A 19,698-nucleotide genomic window follows, 5' to 3' on the forward strand; every position below is an offset into this window, starting at 1 on the left:
ACTCATTTCTGATATCAATTTTATGTAAAATTATACAATAGCAACATACTATGAAATTGAAGCTAATTAATAGACATTTCAAATATTTACAATCTATTTTTTTAAAAAAAATTAATATACTATATACATTCTTTGTACTTCACATAAAGAATTTACTTCAAATCAAAACACAGAGCATACAATTCTGATTTAATTATACTGTGTACATTGTAGATATTTTTCTATATTTTAAAATGTATATCAAATATATTAATAAATTTTAAGTTGTGATATAAAAAATAAAATATATTAGTATAATTTTATATAAATTTCTTCGCTAGTAAAATAAAATTTGAATTTAAGATTTTATTCTCTTTATTTCTTTTTTTTTTTAATATTATATGATAATCGCAACTTTTTTATATAAAAGTATACTACGCCTTGTATTATTGGCATTTATTAGATAGCAAAGGCATCATCGTCAATCATCATGATATGTGATGAATTGATGAATTAAAAGCACTAAAAAATTATTCAGAACTTTATTATTAGGTGGCAAGGATGTGAGTATCCACCATAAAAAAATAAAAAAATAAATAAATAAAATTAAAATTAAGGTATTAATAATAATCTAATATAATTAAGACATGTCCACTTAATTCAATTATTAATTGAGCAGTGGTAATTGAATTTGGATTATTGTGGAAGGTTGAAAGCCTCCCACCAGCTAATTAATTTGGATTATTAATTAAATATTATTGTAATAATACTATTACTACACAAACATCTAACAACACTAAACAGGGTGGTGCTGATTGTAAAATATCAGCACTCAGTCCATCTCTCGTACAGACTTGTATTTATAAACCAACAACACACTCTTATATATACAAATAATAATAATTGATTTGAGCACACCAGATTCGGTTATATAGTACACTTATAACTATAAACTAACGATACATATTTTTATTATATCATATGTATTGTGTATAACAAGAGTGTGTATGTTGACGGAGATGATTTGAATGATACTGAATTTTCCAAATCTAACATTTTCACTGTTTAAAATGATATGGAACAAACAAATCCAAATAATTAAATAAATGATCCCATTTACATTTCCATCAAATTAATAAAGTTAATTATTAGTACTATTAATTACACGATCATCTACCTGCAACTACAATCTGGTAAGAAGAACACTTCACTCACACTTGACTGCCCAACTCCATTCCATCATCGTCGTTCTATTAATCTCATCCATGGCGATCCATCAACCCTAGCTAGGTTAGCTACTTACATCTGTTTCTGTTTCTCTTTCCCCACTCTCTCTCACTCTCCACAATGAACTACATTTTCTTCATTTTCTCCCTCCTGGCTGCCGCCGCCGCCACCGTCGCCGCCGCACGCGGCGGCCACAACATCACCAGAATCCTAGCCAAGCACCCTGACTTCTCCACCTTCAACCACTACCTCTCCGCCACTCACCTCGCCGACGAAATCAACCGCCGCCGCACCATCACCGTCTGCGTCGTCGACAACGCCGCCATGTCCGATCTCCTCTCCAAACACTTCTCCCTCCCCACCATCAAAAACATCCTCTCGCTCCACATCTTCGCCGACTATTTCGGCGCGAAGAAGCTCCACCGCATCGCCAAGGGTTCCGCCACCACCTCATCCCTCTTCCAGGCCACCGGAGAGGCCACCGGAATGTCGGGGTACGTTAATATCACCGTCCACAAGGGCGGTAAAGTCGGTTTCTCCCCCGCCGACGACGGCGGCGACAGCCCGATGGCGTCGTTGGTTAAATCCGTCGAGGATCTGCCGTACGACATCTCTGTCATTCATATCAGCCACGTTCTCACGTCGCCGGAGGCCGAAGCTCCGACCGCCTCCCCGACCGACCTCAATTTAACTTCTCTAATGGCGAAGCAAGGCTGCAAATCCTTCGCCGACATGATAACCGCCCAAGGCGGCGTCGAGGAAACTCTCCGGCTAAGCCTCGCCGCCGGTCTCACCGTCTTCTGTCCATCGGACCAAACCCTAAAGTCCTTCATGCCTGAGTTCAGGAACCTCTCCGGCGACGGGAAAACTGCGCTGTTGCTTTACCACGCGATGCCGGAGTACAATTCGTTGGGGACGCTCCGATCCAGCAACGGATTGATCAATACTCTGGCCACCGAGGGCGGCAAGAAGAAGTACGATTTCACGGTGGAGAACGACGGCGACGACGTGAAGATTCAGACCAAAGTTGTGACGGCGACGATTAAAGGAACTCTCGTCGACAATGACCCGCTCGCGGTTTACAAGGTCGACAAGGTTTTGCTGCCGAGGGAGCTGTTCAAGGTCGCTCCAGAAGCAATGTCGCCGACGTCGAAATCCGCCGCCGACGAGAATGATTCTGAAAACTCCGGCGACGATGATGCGCCGGCGGATGACAATTCGAGTCGCCGGAGGATTGGGAATGCGGTGCTGAGTTGCAGTTTGATTTTTGGAGTATTAATAATGGGGATTTGATTTTTAAAAAATAATAAATTAAAAAAAAAAAAAAAACTGGTTTTTTACGAAAACAAAAAGTAAAAAATAAAAAATTAAAACATTACAAAATGTAAAAAATAAAAAAAAAATCAATATCGTGTGTCCTTTTCAATTATATACCCCTTTTGTTTTCAACATGTATTTTTGGGGAAGAAGAATTGAATTGTAAAATTGCAAAAAATGTTGTTATAATTTTGTTTTATAAATTATTTTTGATTAAAATGTCTTTATTGAGTTGTAAGTATTTCTTTATCTAACAAACTACGGATCGTCTCCCTAATTTCCTGGTGATGAGCAAACGTAAGGGGTATGGCGCAGTCGTCCTCAAAGATCTCCACACAGAAGGTAAACATTGCCACGTGCATCATCCATAACTGTATAATTTCCTCACTTCACAATCTCCTTTCCCCCCCTACACTCAATTCTCCTCACAGACTCATAAGCCCGTTAAGCAGCAGAGTAAGCTTTTTCCGACGTCCAATGTTAACCAATATACAGTTTCTGTTTGCTTGCAGGATTTTTGATTTGGTATATATTGAAATGAATTAAATTTTCAGAAGATCGAGATGAGTAGCTCAGGATGGACACTGAAGGATCACCCGAAGCTGCCGAAGGGGAAGCCCCTGGCGGTGGTGGTTCTGGACGGGTGGGGTGAGGCCAATCCCAATCAGTACAATTGCATCCATGTGGCCGAGACGCCTACACTGGATTCGCTCAAAAAGGTAACCCTAATTCACCTCCTTGTCACCATCTCCGTAATTTTAATTATCCTCTGGTAGTAGCAGCTAGGTCACAGTTTCTGGATTGTTATTTGGTGTTATTGTAAAGGGAAAGCCTGATAAGTGGAGGCTAATAAAGGCTCATGGTAAGGCAGTGGGATTGCCCACAGACGACGACATGGGCAATAGTGAGGTCGGCCACAATGCCCTAGGCGCTGGGAGGATCTTTTCTCAAGGGTCAGCTTTCAATATTCCTTATTTGTGGCTCATATGATCCATCTGTTCTTATAGATTTCTGAATTCTGATTCAATCAAAAGCTTTTAGTATCTGAGATAAAATCTTGATGAAATGCTTAATTTTGCTCTGAATCTAGTGCTAAGCTTGTCGATATTGCTCTTGATACTGGCAAAATCTTCGATGGAGAAGGCTTTAAGTACATCAAACAGTCTTTCGAAAACGGAACGCTTCACCTTATCGGATTGTTGAGTGATGGCGGCGTCCACTCAAGGCTAGATCAGTTGCAGGTCCTATGTTCTTGCAGGTTTAATGATTATCATCCTCTGTCTATGACCTTACGAGGGACTAACTCAACCTTTCATATCCTTGCATCAGTTGTTGCTCAAAGGGGTCGGTGAGCGTGGCGCCAAGCGAATTCGTGTCCATGTTCTAACGGATGGGCGCGATGTCCTCGATGGGACAAGTGTAAATTTTCTTGAAACCCTTCAAAAGGATCTGTCGAAGCTAAATGAGAAAGGTATCGATGCCAAGGTTGCCTCCGGTGGAGGCCGAATGTACGTTACAATGGACAGATATGAGGTGCAAACCTTACTCATTATACTTGTTGTGTTGCTTTAGTGCTACCTTATGTTTTACACCGATGTTTCTTTGTGTCGCAAGAACGATTGGAATGTCATAAAACGAGGATGGGATGCACAAGTGCTGGGAGAAGCACCCCACAAGTTCAAGTGTCCCATTGAAGCTGTCAAGAAGTTGAGAGAAACTCCCAACACCAACGATCAATACTTACCTCCCTTTGTAATAGTGGACGACAGCGGCAAGGCAGTAGGCCCTATTGTTGATGGCGATGCTGTCGTAACTTTCAACTTCCGGGCTGATCGAATGGTTATGATCGCCAAGGCCCTAGAGTATGAAAAGTTCGACAAATTTGATCGCGTCAGGTTCCCTAAAATCCGTTACGCAGGAATGCTACAGTACGACGGCGAACTCAAACTTCCAAATCAGTACCTTGTCTCCCCTCCAGAGATCGACAGAACATATGGAGAGTATCTCGTGAATAACGGTGTTCGGACATTTGCTTGTAGGTAAGTTTTTCGGACAGGATTTAATGAACAAGGCATTGTCATGCATCAAGAAGTCCTTAGTGATGATGATGATTCTGTGGACAGTGAGACAGTTAAATTCGGTCATGTTACATTCTTTTGGAACGGGAACCGCTCCGGATATTTCAACCCGAAGTTGGAAGAATACGTCGAGATTCCGAGTGACTCAGGCATTAGCTTCGATGTCCAGCCAAAGATGAAAGCCCTGGAGATTGCTCAGAAAGCAAAGGAGGCCATACTAAGCCGCAAATTCGATGAGGTAATCGTCGAAATTCTGGTTTGAATACATACATTCAGCTGAAGAACAATCCTTACATACATGATAAGTTCTGATCTTTAAAGGTGCGTGTCAACATTCCTAATGGCGACATGGTAGGGCACACGGGCAATATGAAAGCGACCATCGTGGCTTGTAAGACCACTGATGACGCCGTCAAGGTAATGACTAATGAATTCATACTTGCGATGGAATGATCGTTCGAGGATAGTTTGCTGAGATTGTCTTGACATCGACAGATAATCCTTGATGCTGTCGAGCAAGTTGGAGGGATTTTCCTTCTTACAGCCGATCATGGGAATGCTGAGGACATGGTGAAGAGGGACAAGAAAGGCGAGCCCATTTTCGACAAGAATGGCAACGTTCAGATACTCACTTCCCACACACTTCAACCTGTGAGTACCATTCACATTACTCTGTTCTCCGAACTCCCATCGATCAAATGTTTGTGCGAATCCTACAACGTATATGAAAAATGTTTCTTAGGTTCCTGTCGCAATCGGTGGCCCCGGGCTAGCCCCCGGTGTGAAGTTCCGCCAGGATCTTGCTGAGCCGGGACTTGCAAATGTTGCTGCAACTGTGATCAACCTACATGGATTCGAAGCTCCCAGTGACTACGAGCCTACCCTCATCGATGTAGCTTAAACGGAACGTTCGGAAATTTTTGCAGCAGAGGAAGCTTTCGAGGGAGCATACGAATACGAACACAGTAATTTAGAATAAATTCTGCAATTCTTGTTCCATGATCTTCGAGGATAAGAATAAATCATCACTTGGTTTTAGATCAAATTTTACTTTTGTGGTCAGTTGTTTATTGGATCATTAAATGAAATTGTTATTGTTGTTGTGCAGAAAACCAGATTGAAAAACAATAACTTGGGATGAGTTATCATACTTTTTGCAGCAGCATATACATATATATATATATATATATCTTGGCAGCCATGGTGGATTTGTGTTTGGATATTGGATGAGGTTTTGGAGAGGTGCCAGCTCGGATTCATTCTATTTTGAAGGGTCCCACAATGAACACATCCAAAACAACCTCATTTTCAGACAAATAGTATGCTTCTTTTCTTCTACATAAAAGAATTTGATTAGTTAGAAAAAGAGGGTAACTACTTCTTACATGTTTTTGTGATTCTTTTCATATCCAATTTGGGCCTGTCTTACTGCTCGGTTTTAAATTTAACATATTCTAAATTTTTTGTAACTTTTATATATCTAGTTGCACATAATTTTTATTTTTTTTTATATAGAAATACTTTAAATAGAAAATATAACTATATATATTATTAAATTATACTACTGAAAAGAAGCAAAATATGCAATAGTGGTCTGACAAAAAAGAGTATAATTTATGATGTACTTAGTACATATAATTCTATTTTGTATTTTTAATCTAAAAGAGTATATTTTGTTTTTTTTCGTATTAGATATGAAAGAAATGTGTTTAATCTAAAAAATAATATTTTTACATTTAGTTTAATATTTTTAAAAAAATATATATTATAGTTTATATATTATTTGTATATATATTAATTTTTTTTATATTAATCAGAAAATACAGGAAAAAATTTATGGAAAAACACGCCCTCCCTATTTACTGTTTACTAATTACGTATAAGATTTTATAAGCAAAATAGTAGTTAAAATGTCGAGCTTCTTAGAGCAGATGAACTGATTGCATTCTGCACACATTTGAAACAGTCAAACTTTGGCTGTAACAATGGTGCCCAATTATTTCAATTCATCATCAATAATTCAGGCAAATATATATTAAATTATCTTTGATTGTTCTGATGTCATCGATACAAACAAACGTGTAGAAACAAATCAAATTTTGAGAAGATCTCTTACAAACCCCTAGCAAACACATTTACCTCCATAGGATGGATCATAACGTCTTAACTCAAAACACCACAGCATGTGTATGATAGATAATTGATTACTGGTGGACCAAAATCAAAATAGAGATTATCAAGAAATTTCTATGGGACAGAGTTTTCCGGAAAACCAATAAATAAATAAGTTTGCAAGAATTAGGGTTGTTTGGGGCATGTGGATGTGGCCACAATTCCTCCAAATGTGTAGTGCCAGCCCCAGCAAGATATGATTTTAGTGTGTCTGCAAATCAATGCACAGACACAGTTTGATGGAGACAGCACGTGGGATTCATGGGCCTATAGGGACACAGAATTATTTTAGAATTACAGTCCCAGTAGAGTAGAAGAGTAGGGCACTCATCAGAAAACCATTTTACTCTAATTTCTTCACCAACAAACCTACAAGATTGAAGCCTATCTTCCTCGTCTTCTTCACTGCAGAATTAGGGTTTTGTAACACGCCATCAGGTAAATTCAAGCCCTCAGTTTCAATTTCAACAATGGGAATTTTCTTGATGTTCTGATATTTTGACTCTGTTCCTTGAAATTTTATTGCCTATGTTGCTTGAATTGATGTTTGATTAGAGATCGTCTGAATTGCAGATTCTTGCTTGAGATGGGAATCTTGAATTTTATCTTTTAGCACTTATTCTTTAGATCCCTTTCGCTTTATCGTCTGATTCCATTCTCAAACTCGTTGACCCTTTGTCCTTACTGTTATTTACAGCTCTTATCCCTTTTTCCCTTGTTGACTTTTGGAGTGGTGTTTGTGTAAGAGATCTCTTGTTTTACGACAGCTGATCTGTTATTTCTTGACAGGAACAATGCCTGAAGAAATAACCACCGAGTCTGTTGTCAGCAACATCATGGAAACCATTTCCGACTCTGTATCCAAGCACAAGGAGGAGTTCTTCCCCGGGGAGAAGACCCGGCCCAGGAAATTATTCGGGCGTGAAAAACCGGTTCACCATTGTTTGGGGGGTGGAAAATGTAAGGACATAACTTTTCCGATGATGTCGATTTTGTTGGCTGATTTTTTTGTCTTGATTGTGCAGCTGCTGATGTGCTGCTATGGAGGAACAAGAAGATATCAGCGGGCCTTCTCGGCGGCGCAGCTATAACATGGATTTTGTTCGAATGGCTAAACTACCATTTCCTTACGCTGCTAAGCTTTGGGATAGTTATGGGCATGTTGGTTCAATTTGCTTGGCGAAATGTGTCGTCGTCTGTGCCCCGTCTTGTTATACCCGACGAGGTTTTTGTTAACGCCGGGGAGGTCGTCGGAGCTGAGGTGAACCACGTGTTAGGGTACTTGCAGGACGTCGCCTGTGAGGGAACTATGAAGCAGTTTCTAGTGGTAAGTTTGATCGTATTTTTTTTTTTTCTATAACGTGAAAAATTGCGGTCGTTACTTATCGAATGCGCTCCCGATAAACTTCCAATCAAACTGCAAACTAGACTCGATAAGACAAGTCACATTAGGCGAACCATATGTAACAGATGGACCTGAAGACATCGGAGTTTGAATCTATGACCTCACGATTACAAATCTGTCCTCACAGGCCATCCTTATGGGATGAGTTTGATCGTATTTTGTTGCGGTGAATGATGTTTGTGTTTCTAATGGATGTTGATCAATTGCAGGTAGCGGGTTGCTTGTTTGCTGCAGCGATTGTAGGGGGCTGGTGCGATTTCTTGACGTTGATTTTCATCGGTGAGATAAAACTTCTTTGCAATGTTTTGTGTTATAGCGGCAAATGACTGAATTGTGATGTCTTGTTGAAGGTTTTGTCGCCGCCCACACATTGCCTGTCCTGTATGAAAAATATGAGGATCAGATCGATGATTTTGCTTACAGTGTGCTGGAACAGCTCCAACACAATTACCGGAAGCTGGATGCCGGTGTCCTCAGCAAACTACCTAAGACAAAGTTCACTGGTAAGAAGATCGACTAGATATGAAATTCTTTGTAAATATTGCCGGGAACAGATTTGGGCCGCTTCGCTGTGCTGTGCTACATCTCATGTTGTGTTTACGTTTGCTTGACATCATCTACTACATTGTTGCAAATACTATTTCTACTTGGCTGTTGTTCGAGTAATTATCGTGTCTCCTGGTAAATAAACCATATGAGTAAGGTGTTCTTACAATTGAATCAAATCATCAGTACCTTGCCAAAGATGCTCGCCGAAAAATTATCATGTCTCCTGGTATTAATCGAATCAAGGTCAATAAAGTACCTTGTTTAATAGGTTACAATATTAGAATCATAAGTAACTCTAGCAGCATGTTGCCAATTTGCATATCGTTAGCTCCAACATAGCCTGATTGTCAGCGAGCAAGCTGGTAGTATATTGTCCGGCTCCTTCGTTGTCCATACTGATTCAATGAAATATAACTTACTGTCTATAATGGAAATAACAAATTTGGTAAATAGACACATGAGAAGGTTTCTTGCTACCCTAATCCAATCTCAGCTGTTGTCTGCTCAAATCAGAAACAAGAATTCATAGGCGTTGTTTTATTCGATAATAAACCATTTTAGTTAAATAGCGATGAACTTCAGTTTTATCGACTTCATTCCATACATAATAGCTGAATCGGAAAGGTTATATTACCTCTAATAGCTTCAGACAAGCCATCTTCTCCCGGTGTTCCTGTTACCATCATTTTTATCATTAGCTAAATCACCAAAGCGAGTCGAGCTAGAACTCTGTCCAGACGGGGAATTGCCAAAGCCACTGGAACCATTGGAACCGAAATCCCCAAAGCCATTTGACCGGCTTGAACTACCAACATTTCCAAACCAACTTTTCCCATCTGAACCACTCAGGTCTCCAAAACCACCTGTTCGACCAGAACCAAAAGATCCAGAATTCCCAGACCGGTTTGCAGCTCGTTCACTGAGACCACCTGAACTTGACCCCCCAAAACGACCACCCTCAGAATTTCTATATCCACCGGAACTTCCAAATCCTCCATAAGAACCAGAGCGACCACTCCCAGAATTTCCAAATCCTCCAGAGGAACCAGAATATCCACCAAGACGTCCACCCCTGGAGCTGCCAAAACCACCAGAGCGTCCAAACGCAGAATCACCATATCGATCACCTCCACTACGACCACCATAACCAAACCGACCACCTTGGTCCATGCTACTATACATGTCCAAAGCTCCTTCGTCAACAGGTACCCTTGGGAGCTAAAAAAAGGAAAAATTATAAGTAAATAAATAATGTTTAATGTAGTTCAGAACACTGGATTCAGGTAACTGCTGAAGTGTGAATGGTTGATTACATAAGCTTGATATATAGGAATCACAATCAGGTAATTATAAGAATATTATATGGTGGCAAGGAACACACAAGAATACTGAAACATAAGTAAAGAAAAACACCACTTACAACTTACCTCTACAAATCGGCATCCAACTTCACGTTCAATACCTTTAACATCCCTATATTGGTGAGATGAATGGATAAGAATTGCACTACCTTTCTTCCCAGCACGACCTGTCCGCCCAGTGCGGTGAACAAAAGTCTCAGAAGAGTTCGGAAGTTCATAATGTATAACCTGAGAATAACAAAACAAGCATTCAAAACCACAGGAATAAATTGTGGAAGCTTACAAGAATGCATATTATCATATCCCAACTTGATTGGGATGTTAATTAAGAGTACAATGAGGATAAAATTTAGATGGGACAAACAGATTTCCTTTCAATATCCATGCAGATGACATGAAATGCATTGGAATCAAATCATCTAAAGCTCAGTGGTTGATTAGAATACTTTCTCAAGACAGCTGGAAAAATGAACATGCTCAGCGACATATAATTGCTGGAAGGATGTAAAAAGAATGCATGTGGAAGAAGAATCACCAGATCAACATTTGGAACATCAAGGCCACGGGCAGCAACATCAGTAGCTACCAAGACATTGATTCGTCCTTCCCGGAAGGCAGACAGAGTTCTCTCCCTTTGGTTCTGAGAGATGTCACCATGCAAGGCCTCACATTTAATGTTCCTTTGCATGGCATATGATAATCGATCAGCATCTCGCTTTGTTTGAGTAAATACAATACATTTACCCCCTTTTGCATGCTCCTGGAAACAAATAGACCTTATTGGTTTGTTTAAAGCTTGAAAAACTAAATAATAGTAATCATAATAATAATAATAATAACCCTATTAGACAGAGTGTGAATCATGGTAAAAATGTTATCAACTTGAGTTCATACAGTTATCAGAGGCCCAAGAATGGCTGGTTTCTCTCGCATCTCTGATGTAACTGAATATAAGGATATCCCATCAGCTAACTTTTGATCCGACTCTCCAACCTGCAGTCCATATTTGACATCAACAAGATTATTAAAAACTAGAAAATCAGCATTCACACTTGCATAGATGGGTAACATTTTAAGGGAAAAAATAAAAAAACATAAAAGAGATTCATAAGGTTGTGTCTCACAAGATCAATTGTAATTGGATTTTTCAAGAACTTCTGTGTGAGCCTCACTATCCAATTTGGCATTGTAGCTGAAAACATCATTGTCTGATGTTTCTGCCTCATATACCCCAAGATTGTCTCGACATCATCAGCAAATCCCACATTAAGCATCTGATCAGCCTCATCAAGAACAACAAACTGGACTTCTGACAAATTCAAGGCACCACGCTTAATCAAATCGATGACACGGCCTGGTGTCCCAACAACCACATCAACACCATGGTCAAGTGTACTCATCTGACGAGATATTGGAACGCCTCCGTAGACACATAACGTATCTAATCTTGCAGCAGATTCTGAAAATTCCTTGTCCACCTGTTTGGCAAGTTCTCTGGTTGGAGCCAAAACAAGTGCTAGCGGATTCCTACCCTGACTGAAATTAATATTAGAAAAAAAAAACACACACAAGCACAGACTTTAGAATCCTAGAACAATGTATCATTCTGAAACTTTTACTTAGGACAGAAATCAATCGAATAGTCGAGAATAAGACCAGGAAACTAACCCGTGCTTCTCATTGAACTTAATAATCTTATCCATGATAGGAATACCAAAAGCCAGAGTCTTCCCAGTTCCTGTTCTTGCTCTACCTATCATGTCATGACCTTGCATAGCCGGTTCCAAAACTGCTTTCTGTTATTGCAAATACAAACGATTCAAACAACAGTGGAAACCATTTGCAGAAACAATTAACCAAATTGAGCCACTCTTACCAACATATGTAAATATATTTATAATAGGAAAATTCAAAGGTTTTCGTGGCAACGACAAAAGATAAACTGCCATTTCCGTTATAATTACCTGGATCGGGAAAAGCTTCTCAATACCCCTCCGCTTCAAGGCCGACACAATCTCCTGAGAAATCCCGAGCTTCGAGATTTCAAGCCCATCATCGGAAGATCCGGTGGAAGTCCAATTCTCTTCGGCATAAGAATATTCAGCGGCGGCAACCCCAGCCTGCAAAGCGCGACTAGAATGGAAACCCCGCGTTAATCCAAAAACCGGAGCAGACCCGGCAGCATAGGCGTGATTCCGAGGCGCAACAAGGGGATTCAAAGGAGATTGAGGTAGTTTTCCATTGAAGAAATGGGCGAGGGCCGTGAGAGCCAATTTCCTCGTTGGGAAGGAGGACGATCTCCGGATCAAGAGGAGGCTGCCCATTTCTTTCCTAGCTTCCCTCTCCTCTCTTCTTCTGCAAATGCAATAAGTCAGCTGCAGTGGCGCGTCCAGATTCGAGGAGGAGGGTTTTGCTAGGGTTTAGGGCGAGTCGGTGAAGCTTCTACTTTTATACGCAAGTAGATAGTTTCAGCTGCTTATAAAAAAGAGGAATATACATTACTCGCTCCGCCCAGCCACGTATAAAAGGTTGTGTTTGTTTTGTGAGTTTGATTTAGGTTGAATTTGAATAGTCCTTGGATTCGATATAAATAAATTTTAAATAAAATTTTAAATATAAAATAAATTTTTAGTATAATTTTTTTTAAAAAAAAAAACATAAATATAAATAATAAAAATATATAGTAAAATCCACTGAAAGAATATAATCAAATTAATTTTTTTATTGATATATTAAAATATAATATAATTAAAAGAATAATAAAAAAAATATTTTATAATTTATAATACAAATATAAGGATGATATATTAGTATTTATTTATAAATGATTTTTCAATTAAAATTTGTTTTTGTTAAGAGGTAGTTTGAAATTTTAACTTAAATTTGAAGTGAATAGCCCTTTCGCCCCTTATAAGGTGGGAAAGTCCCAACATCATATTTAATATGGAATACTCAGACAGCTTTTATCATAATCATAATTGGCTCACCATTGTTAATTTTGATTGAATTAAGTTATTTTGATTAATTTCATTAATGAAATCGAAAGTAATTTAATGTGCCTATAATATGGTTAGGACTTAAAAGTAACCTTTTCCTTGAAATTATTTTTGCTAGTGTGTTAGAACTTAGAAAGGTCAATTAACTAAGGAAAATTATTCAAATTTAGGAAATATAGATCATAACAATATAGGGTGGAAAATAGTGCAGTAATGTGCACTACAAAGTTTTATTATTTCCTTCGTTTCAATACAATAGTCTTGTTTACCACTTTTGTTTGTCCTAAAACAATAGTCTCATTTTCATAAATAATCATATCATCGTAAAACTATCCCTACTTTTTCATTATTAGTACATAATTGTCACTATTTTTTATATTAATATACTCATAAGAATAAAAAAAATTATTTATTTTCACATTTTAATTACTACCAATATAATATCAATATTTTTTAAATCTCGTACCCAATATAATAGAACAGTATTTTTGGGACGAAGGGGGTAATTTTTTTTTTTTAGCCTTGAATCTCCAACCTCAATCTTAGCTATTAACAAACTTAGCAACTCACTCTTCAATCACTTTACTAGGAGAAAGAGCTGGACAGTAGTCTATCCGTTTTGGTACAAATAATAGTATATATTTTTTTTTTCCTATTTTATAAAAAATATAAATTAATTTAATTAAATATATAATATCTCCTTGTAGAATTCATTCAATTTTTTTTTTTCTATCTATTTTTAATTAACAAATATTTTCATCTATTTTAAAATTTTTAATTTTTTATAAAATTAATTTATAGTAATTATAAATAAATAAATAAATATATTTTTATTTATGTGTAATGTTTTTAAAGATACAACAATCTCATAGAATTTTTACAATTGGATGTTTATAAGAGAAATTTTTTTTTTTGCTAAACAGTATAATTTTAGACAGAATATTCAAAAGAACATACTCGATAAATATTTATATTTGAACTAAAATTGATACATTTTAATTATATTATGATTATTATTGATTTTTTTTTCCATTTTAACTATATCAACTATTCTAAATTAAAAAAAAAAATTAAAAATATAACAAAAAATAAAATTTTAAACCGAAACAAAAAGGTACACGGTCGTGTAGAATTATACATGGCTATGTAACAACATGGTAATGTATAATTATACACTGAAATATACATGATCATGTAACAAGATGGCCATGTATAATTATATATTGAAATAGACATGGTCATGTATAATTATACACTGAAATATACATGGTCATGTAACAACATGGCCATGTATAATTATACACTGAATAGACATGGTCATGTAACAATATGACCGTGTATAATTGTACATGGGCGTGTACTTTCCAGGTCAATTGCCACGTCAGCTTCGTTAGGTCTACGTCAGCAATTTCCGTCAGTTTTTTAAAGGTATGATCAAAATTGATTGAAATTATTTATAATGAGACCAAAATTGATTGAAATTGTTTATATTGGAACTAAAATTGATGAGTTTTTTTATACTGTGACCAAAATTAATAAATTTTAATTATATTGAAAACAAAATTAATTTTTTCCCAATATTCTATTATATATCCAATTAATTTGTTTATAAAATAAAGTATAAAAAATTATTTAAAACAAATAAAATAAAACTCCAAACAACTATTCATTTAAATTAATTTTAAATTACAATAAAATAAGCAATTACCTCCCAACTGTGTAGATTATTTTTGTTTATTGAATTTTGAATGTTAATTATTATATATAAATTAAAAGAAAAATAAAAATATTTTGTATTAATATTTTATAATATCAAATAAATATTTGTATAAAAATAATATAAATATAATGATATTTTTAATATTATAAATATAATAACAAACGTAAATGTGACGGATGACTGAGGGAGTAATAATCATTCAACCAAAAAAACAAGAAAAGCAAAAAAAACACAAATCTTGAGAGTTGAAATATAGGGGAATAGTTATATCCACCTGGAAAGTACCAACAGCGGGAAGAAGATGAAGAATAGATACAAACAAACCCCCGAGCGAGCACCACATGGAGATTGGGGAATCATCACTCAGCCCTGCGCTTCCCAGTCCAAATCGCAGGACGACAAATTTCTTCAACTAATTTATATTCAGTCTACGAACCACGATCACGACCACATCATTATTCAATTCCTTGGTAGACTCGTCGATTTTCATCAGCCATCAATCTGTTGACTCCAAGCATTTGTCCTCATATTGCCGTCCCGAATATTTAATTCGCAATACCCGCCATTTTTAATCCCCATCCAGTCCCTCTTTCCCTTCCCTGCAAGGTAATTTTCACATTCTTGAGCAGGTAGAGAAACCCACAGTGTCGAATTGGTTTCTGTTTTCTTTGCACCATTGTTTTTGCGGTTCGGAATTCCAAAATGAAGAGGTACAGGAATGGGGAGGTCTGGGATTTTGAGCAAATGGTTGCTGCCGCGGCTGCTGCTCATGGGAATGGGAAAATTAGAAATGATGGCAAGCATTTGAATGAGGGTTTTAATGGCAGGAAAGTGATTCTGGGTATAGATGGTGGAACTACCTCCACTGTGTGCATATGCATGCCTTTGATCCCCTTTTCTCTGCCGCTGCCTGATCCTCCGCCAATCCTTGCTCGGACTGTCGCCGGTTGCTCCAATCACAACAGCGTTGGAGGTGTGTGTGTGTGTATATTTTCATTCATGGTTGAATTAGTTTATTGAGATTTCTTTCACTTTCTGTGAATTTCATAAGATCCCATTAATCTGCAATTGCACCTGATAGATTGTAGAGATGCATAGGAAATGTGATTCATGTGTAGTCCAATGAAATTTTAATGTTTATCTCTAAATTTGGATGCACATACAGATACAGCCCTTTTTAGTAAATGATCATTGAATTTGGTTTCAATGTTCTGCAGAATCCAGGGCTAGAGAGACTTTAGAACAGGTTATGGCAGATGCTCTTGCAAGGTCAGCTTCGACACGTTCTGCAGTTCAAGCCGTTTGTCTTTCAGTCTCCGGTGTTGATCACAAGAATGATCAGCATCGTATACTTAACTGGCTCAGGTTGTTACAACTGACAAAGAAATTCTACCTTACATTCATTTTGCAAATTTGATAATGAATGTGATCATGACAAGTAGAATTCTTGAAGTCCACTTTTGACTTACACTCTAACCTAAAGGATTCCTTCAATTACTATAAATATTAATTTCAGAACAAACAATTAGATATTATTGGAGCTAATACAGGCATAGAAAAGTAAGTTAGAACTGTTCCTCAATGCCTTCTCGTGCTCATTAAGAAGCCGTCGCCAATGAGATCCTTAGTCCTTTTCCCCTTATGTCCATACAATGTACAGGAGCAGAGCTTAATGATTTCACGTTCCAATGTGTCTGTAGGTTTCATTTTTCATGTTTTTGTACATTGATATCCTCGAAAATTTCCAATATTTTACCAATCTGACTTTGTTTTTTAGATCACCTCAATAATTCAATGACTTTTCTTTGATTTCTTAGAGAAATATTCCCAAGTCATGTGAGGCTGTTCGTCCAGAATGATGCTGTGGCTGCTTTGGCCAGTGGGACAATGGGAAGCCTACATGGATGTGTTCTTATAGCTGGTACAGGTACCATTGCTTATGGGTTCACTGAAGATGGTAGAGAAGCTCGGGCTGCTGGTGCTGGACCTACATTAGGTGATTGGGGAAGGTATGTCGAGGCTTTATGATAAGAAAAAATCTCATTTCTCGCCAGCCGAGTAATGATAGAGCTAGATTTTGTCCTTCAATTTTTTGAAGAATGGAGCTATTACCCTAGTCGACTCTACTTCATTATAACTCTTTTTTATGGTTTGGTTGGAAATTCTCGTTGCTTTGCTTGATCTAAGTATATATAATTTGGTGCTAATGTTGGAAAAGAGTTTGGATGATGAAAAATTGAAAATCTCTCTCTGAATTATATCTCTATAGAATAATTCACAGTTTGCAATGGATCATGTGTCTGTAACTTTGATCTTTGATAGTGGTTAAATATGAGAAAGCATAATGATCTGCTTGCATATTCAGGTATCTTGCTTTCTCATAAAAGTTTTTATTCCTTGCAGTGGTTATGGTATATCGGCGCAAGCACTGACTGCTGTAATTAGGGCACACGACGGTCGTGGGCCACAGACAACACTCACACATAGCATTCTGGATGCACTTAGTCTATCTTCACCAGATGAACTTATTGGGTATGGCTATCTTAGCCATTAATTTGGTTAGCACAGTGCTTGTGACATATTGAGCTCGATGAGTCTTTATATAGAGATGAAAAGACAACGTTATAATTGTCTCCAATGTTTGTTTTCAGTTGGACTTATTCAGATCCATCTTGGGCTCGAATAGCAGAGCTTCTTCCACTTGTGGTTTCTTGCGCCGAGGCTGGAGATGCCGTGGCAAATAAGATCTTACACAGTTCTGTTTACGAGTTGGCTTCAAGTGTGAAAGCTGTTGTCGAGAGATTGGAACTATGCGGTGAAGGTATGTCATCAACCTTGAGATTTTTTTTTAGTTTTTCACTACAAATTCTTCGACAATTGTTTCAACTAACATATTGTGTACTATATCTGGATGCAGATGGGAAAGATCCTTTCCCTCTGGTAATGGTTGGTTGTGTTCTAGTGCCGAACAAGAGATGGGACATTGGCGACGAAGTAATTGGCTGCATCTCCAAGGACTTCCCTGGAGTCCTCCCAATTCGTCCAAAGGTAAGAAAACTTTTGCCGATCAAAGTCCTTTCAGAGTTTTTGAGCATTTACATCCTCACCTCTATGCAACAAAAACCAGGTCGAGCCTGCAGTAGGCGCCGCATTGCTTGCTTGGAACTTCCTGATGCGGCAATGCCATCAGCAGGAAGCCTTCGGAAGATGACACCCGCTTCGAGCGAGTGAGACGGGCTGTTTATGTGTACAGAAACAAAGGCAGGGCGACGCAGACAACATATAGAGTGTAAAAACATGTATTTCTATCATAGTTTGTACTTTGAGATTAAAGTTGTCTAGTTTTTACTATATACTTAAAGCAGAATCATCAGCTTTATATATGTGTGTGTATGTATGTATATCTGTATTATGGTTATAAACACAAAACATTCTATTCTAAATATCATAGCCATTTCTGTGGGCTTTCTGCCATCTCCAAGCTATGCTCAAACTTTCTTCAAGATTTGTGTACCTAGCTGACCAGTTGAGCTCATTTCTTATCTTGGAAGGATCACTGTACACTTCTGCGTAATCCCCCGGTAGCTGGCTGAGGTACTCAACCTTAATGTCTGTGCCGGTTGCCTTCTTACAGGCCTCGACGAATTGCTTCACCGAACTCCCTGTATCCAAAAGGTTTGATTCAATTTGCAATGCATTTCTTTTGAGTCTTGTTGAGGAGTTGAACGTTTTATCTAACCTTTTCCTGTTCCAACGTTGTAGATCCTGACTTTCCCGGGCTGCGCATGGGCTAAAGCTTTAACGTGTGCGTCGATCAGATCGGTGACATCGATGTAGTCCCGTACACAGGTTCCATCTGCAGTCCTGTAATCAGATCCTCTTATCTTCAGCCCTGGAATTATTCCTCTTGCCGCGTCGAAACAGGCACCGGATATTCTTCCTTGTTCTCGGAGCTCCGTCGGCGGAGCTTCTCCCAGTCTTCCCCCTGGATCAGATCCGATCACATTGAAGTACCTGAAAACAACCAGAAGTATGAACCTCCATTGTAGTCGACAAGCTTACTCGGCAGAGAGCAGAAAAAGGCGCGACCTTAAGATCATGACAGCCATGTACGATGTTTTCAAGAAGTCGAGGATGATTTCTTCCGCCATTTTCTTGGCCTTGCCGTATGGATTGATGGGGACCTGAACTCGACAACAATCGATCGTCATTTTATGGCTGTTGCGTGAACATTTAAATCGATTCAATACAATCCGCGTGAACTCACTTGAGGGGTGGCTTCGGTGATGGGCATCTTCTCGGGCTATCCATAGGTCGCGCAAGAGCTCGAGTAAATCTGCTTATTTACGCTGTGTTTCGCCATTGCCTTCACGACGAGCAACGTATTCGATGTAATATTGTGGTAATACCTGCGTAGCATCGAAGAACAGCAATGTCTTCTTAGTTATACATACAAGTGAGGATATGCATCTGTGAGCTCAGCTACCTCAGTGGCTCTGCCGTACTTTCGCCAACGTAAGCGACGGCTGCGAAATGCATGACAGCGTCGAAAGCATTTTGTAAGAAGATCTTTTCGATCTACAAAAACGAGCTGAGGAATGATTTTTTTCTTTCGAACAAGATGATCGAATTTTATCAGTCAAGAAGGCGGCGAAGGATACGGCTGCGGCATCTCCAAGATCGGCGTAGATGAATTGAAGCCTACAGGGCTGCGGATACAATTGTTGGAGGATTTTCACAGCTCCCATGTTGCCGCAAGACAGGTTATCCTTGGCAACAATTTTATTACATGTCTTTTGAGCTATGATCCGAATCATGAATCAAATGTTACAGTAGTTGTAGGAAAAAGACAAGAAGTACGACAATTGTTACGCGGTATGAGTCCTTGAGAAGG

General features: G+C 38.2%; 5 protein-coding genes and 1 pseudogene across 10 annotated transcripts; 4 read left to right on the forward strand and 2 right to left on the reverse strand.

Moving 5' to 3' along the window:
* The first annotated feature begins 1,283 nt into the window (after nucleotides 1-1,283).
* Nucleotides 1,284-2,665, forward strand: LOC127240710 (fasciclin-like arabinogalactan protein 2). The gene has a single exon (XM_051259524.1). It carries the CDS (start codon nucleotides 1,327-1,329, stop codon nucleotides 2,497-2,499), a length of 1,173 nt encoding a protein of 390 aa, XP_051115481.1. The 5' UTR covers nucleotides 1,284-1,326; the 3' UTR covers nucleotides 2,500-2,665.
* A 77-nt stretch (nucleotides 2,666-2,742) lies between these two features.
* On the forward strand, nucleotides 2,743-5,751 carry LOC127240708 (2,3-bisphosphoglycerate-independent phosphoglycerate mutase-like). 5 transcript variants are annotated; one of them, XR_007836353.1, is made up of 11 exons: nucleotides 2,743-2,865; nucleotides 3,078-3,242; nucleotides 3,349-3,476; nucleotides 3,614-3,764; nucleotides 3,853-4,056; nucleotides 4,138-4,562; nucleotides 4,647-4,839; nucleotides 4,923-5,018; nucleotides 5,097-5,252; nucleotides 5,344-5,566; nucleotides 5,710-5,751. XR_007836353.1 is itself a non-coding variant. In XM_051259520.1 (10 exons), the coding sequence occupies exons 1-10, from the start codon at nucleotides 2,830-2,832 to the stop codon at nucleotides 5,500-5,502; spliced, it is 1,713 nt and encodes a 570-aa protein (XP_051115477.1). In that variant the 5' UTR covers nucleotides 2,743-2,829; the 3' UTR covers nucleotides 5,503-5,751. The 5 variants fall into 5 exon arrangements, 4 of the variants coding, with proteins under 4 accessions (XP_051115477.1, XP_051115480.1, XP_051115479.1 ...); XM_051259520.1 differs by having other exon boundaries at nucleotides 5,344-5,751; XM_051259523.1 differs by having other exon boundaries at nucleotides 2,771-2,865; nucleotides 3,036-3,242; nucleotides 5,344-5,751.
* A 1,257-nt stretch (nucleotides 5,752-7,008) lies between these two features.
* Nucleotides 7,009-8,844, forward strand: LOC127240264 (reticulon-like protein B8). The gene is made up of 5 exons (XM_051258831.1): nucleotides 7,009-7,211; nucleotides 7,563-7,733; nucleotides 7,799-8,100; nucleotides 8,388-8,457; nucleotides 8,529-8,844. Exons 2-5 carry the CDS (start codon nucleotides 7,568-7,570, stop codon nucleotides 8,696-8,698), a joined length of 708 nt encoding a protein of 235 aa, XP_051114788.1. The 5' UTR covers nucleotides 7,009-7,211; nucleotides 7,563-7,567; the 3' UTR covers nucleotides 8,699-8,844.
* Nucleotides 8,845-8,931: 87 nt separating this feature from the next.
* On the reverse strand, nucleotides 8,932-12,550 carry LOC127240263 (DEAD-box ATP-dependent RNA helicase 53, mitochondrial-like). 2 transcript variants are annotated; one of them, XM_051258830.1, is made up of 8 exons: nucleotides 12,053-12,550; nucleotides 11,757-11,884; nucleotides 11,213-11,624; nucleotides 10,983-11,081; nucleotides 10,624-10,848; nucleotides 10,155-10,316; nucleotides 9,362-9,945; nucleotides 8,932-9,227 (listed from the first exon to the last, which is right to left on the reverse strand). In XM_051258830.1, the coding sequence occupies exons 1-7, from the start codon at nucleotides 12,410-12,412 to the stop codon at nucleotides 9,373-9,375; spliced, it is 1,959 nt and encodes a 652-aa protein (XP_051114787.1). In that variant the 5' UTR covers nucleotides 12,413-12,550; the 3' UTR covers nucleotides 8,932-9,227; nucleotides 9,362-9,372. The 2 variants fall into 2 exon arrangements, with proteins under 2 accessions (XP_051114787.1, XP_051114786.1); XM_051258829.1 differs by having other exon boundaries at nucleotides 8,932-9,122; nucleotides 12,053-12,549.
* Nucleotides 12,551-15,097: 2,547 nt separating this feature from the next.
* Nucleotides 15,098-18,272, forward strand: LOC127240697 (uncharacterized). Its single transcript, XM_051259508.1, has 7 exons — nucleotides 15,098-15,777; nucleotides 16,022-16,169; nucleotides 16,622-16,813; nucleotides 17,208-17,336; nucleotides 17,456-17,625; nucleotides 17,722-17,852; nucleotides 17,932-18,272. The coding sequence occupies exons 1-7, from the start codon at nucleotides 15,507-15,509 to the stop codon at nucleotides 18,013-18,015; spliced, it is 1,125 nt and encodes a 374-aa protein (XP_051115465.1). The 5' UTR covers nucleotides 15,098-15,506; the 3' UTR covers nucleotides 18,016-18,272.
* LOC127240698 (probable UDP-arabinose 4-epimerase 2) lies at nucleotides 18,243-19,636 on the reverse strand (annotated as a pseudogene).
* Between the last annotated feature and the right edge of the window lie 62 nt (nucleotides 19,637-19,698).

The sequence above is a fragment of the Andrographis paniculata genome, unplaced genomic scaffold (assembly GCF_009805555.1).
Source record: "Andrographis paniculata isolate CXL003 unplaced genomic scaffold, ASM980555v1 Contig79END, whole genome shotgun sequence".
NCBI lineage: Eukaryota > Viridiplantae > Streptophyta > Magnoliopsida > Lamiales > Acanthaceae > Andrographis > Andrographis paniculata.

Coding starts and splice junctions, on each gene's coding strand:
- LOC127240710 (XM_051259524.1), top strand. CDS start 1,327: ATGAACTACATTTTCTTCATTTTCTCCCTCCTGGCTGCCGCCGCCGCC.
- LOC127240708 (XM_051259520.1), top strand. CDS start 2,830: ATGGCGCAGTCGTCCTCAAAGATCTCCACACAGAAG. Junction 3,243..3,348: donor CACTGGATTCGCTCAAAAAG/GTAACCCTAATT, acceptor GTTATTGTAAAG/GGAAAGCCTGATAAGTGGAG. Junction 4,563..4,646: donor GTTCGGACATTTGCTTGTAG/GTAAGTTTTTCG, acceptor TTCTGTGGACAG/TGAGACAGTTAAATTCGGTC.
- LOC127240264 (XM_051258831.1), top strand. CDS start 7,568: ATGCCTGAAGAAATAACCACCGAGTCTGTTGTCAGCAACATCATGGAA. Junction 7,734..7,798: donor TTGTTTGGGGGGTGGAAAAT/GTAAGGACATAA, acceptor TTGATTGTGCAG/CTGCTGATGTGCTGCTATGG. Junction 8,458..8,528: donor CTTGACGTTGATTTTCATCG/GTGAGATAAAAC, acceptor GTCTTGTTGAAG/GTTTTGTCGCCGCCCACACA.
- LOC127240263 (XM_051258830.1), bottom strand. CDS start 12,412: ATGGGCAGCCTCCTCTTGATCCGGAGATCGTCCTCCTTCCCAACGAGG. Junction 10,849..10,982: donor TTCTTGGGCCTCTGATAACT/GTATGAACTCAA, acceptor ATTTGTTTCCAG/GAGCATGCAAAAGGGGGTAA. Junction 9,946..10,154: donor TTGGATGCCGATTTGTAGAG/GTAAGTTGTAAG, acceptor TCCTTTTTTTAG/CTCCCAAGGGTACCTGTTGA.
- LOC127240697 (XM_051259508.1), top strand. CDS start 15,507: ATGAAGAGGTACAGGAATGGGGAGGTCTGGGATTTTGAGCAAATGGTT. Junction 17,337..17,455: donor TCACCAGATGAACTTATTGG/GTATGGCTATCT, acceptor GTTTGTTTTCAG/TTGGACTTATTCAGATCCAT. Junction 17,626..17,721: donor ATTGGAACTATGCGGTGAAG/GTATGTCATCAA, acceptor ATCTGGATGCAG/ATGGGAAAGATCCTTTCCCT.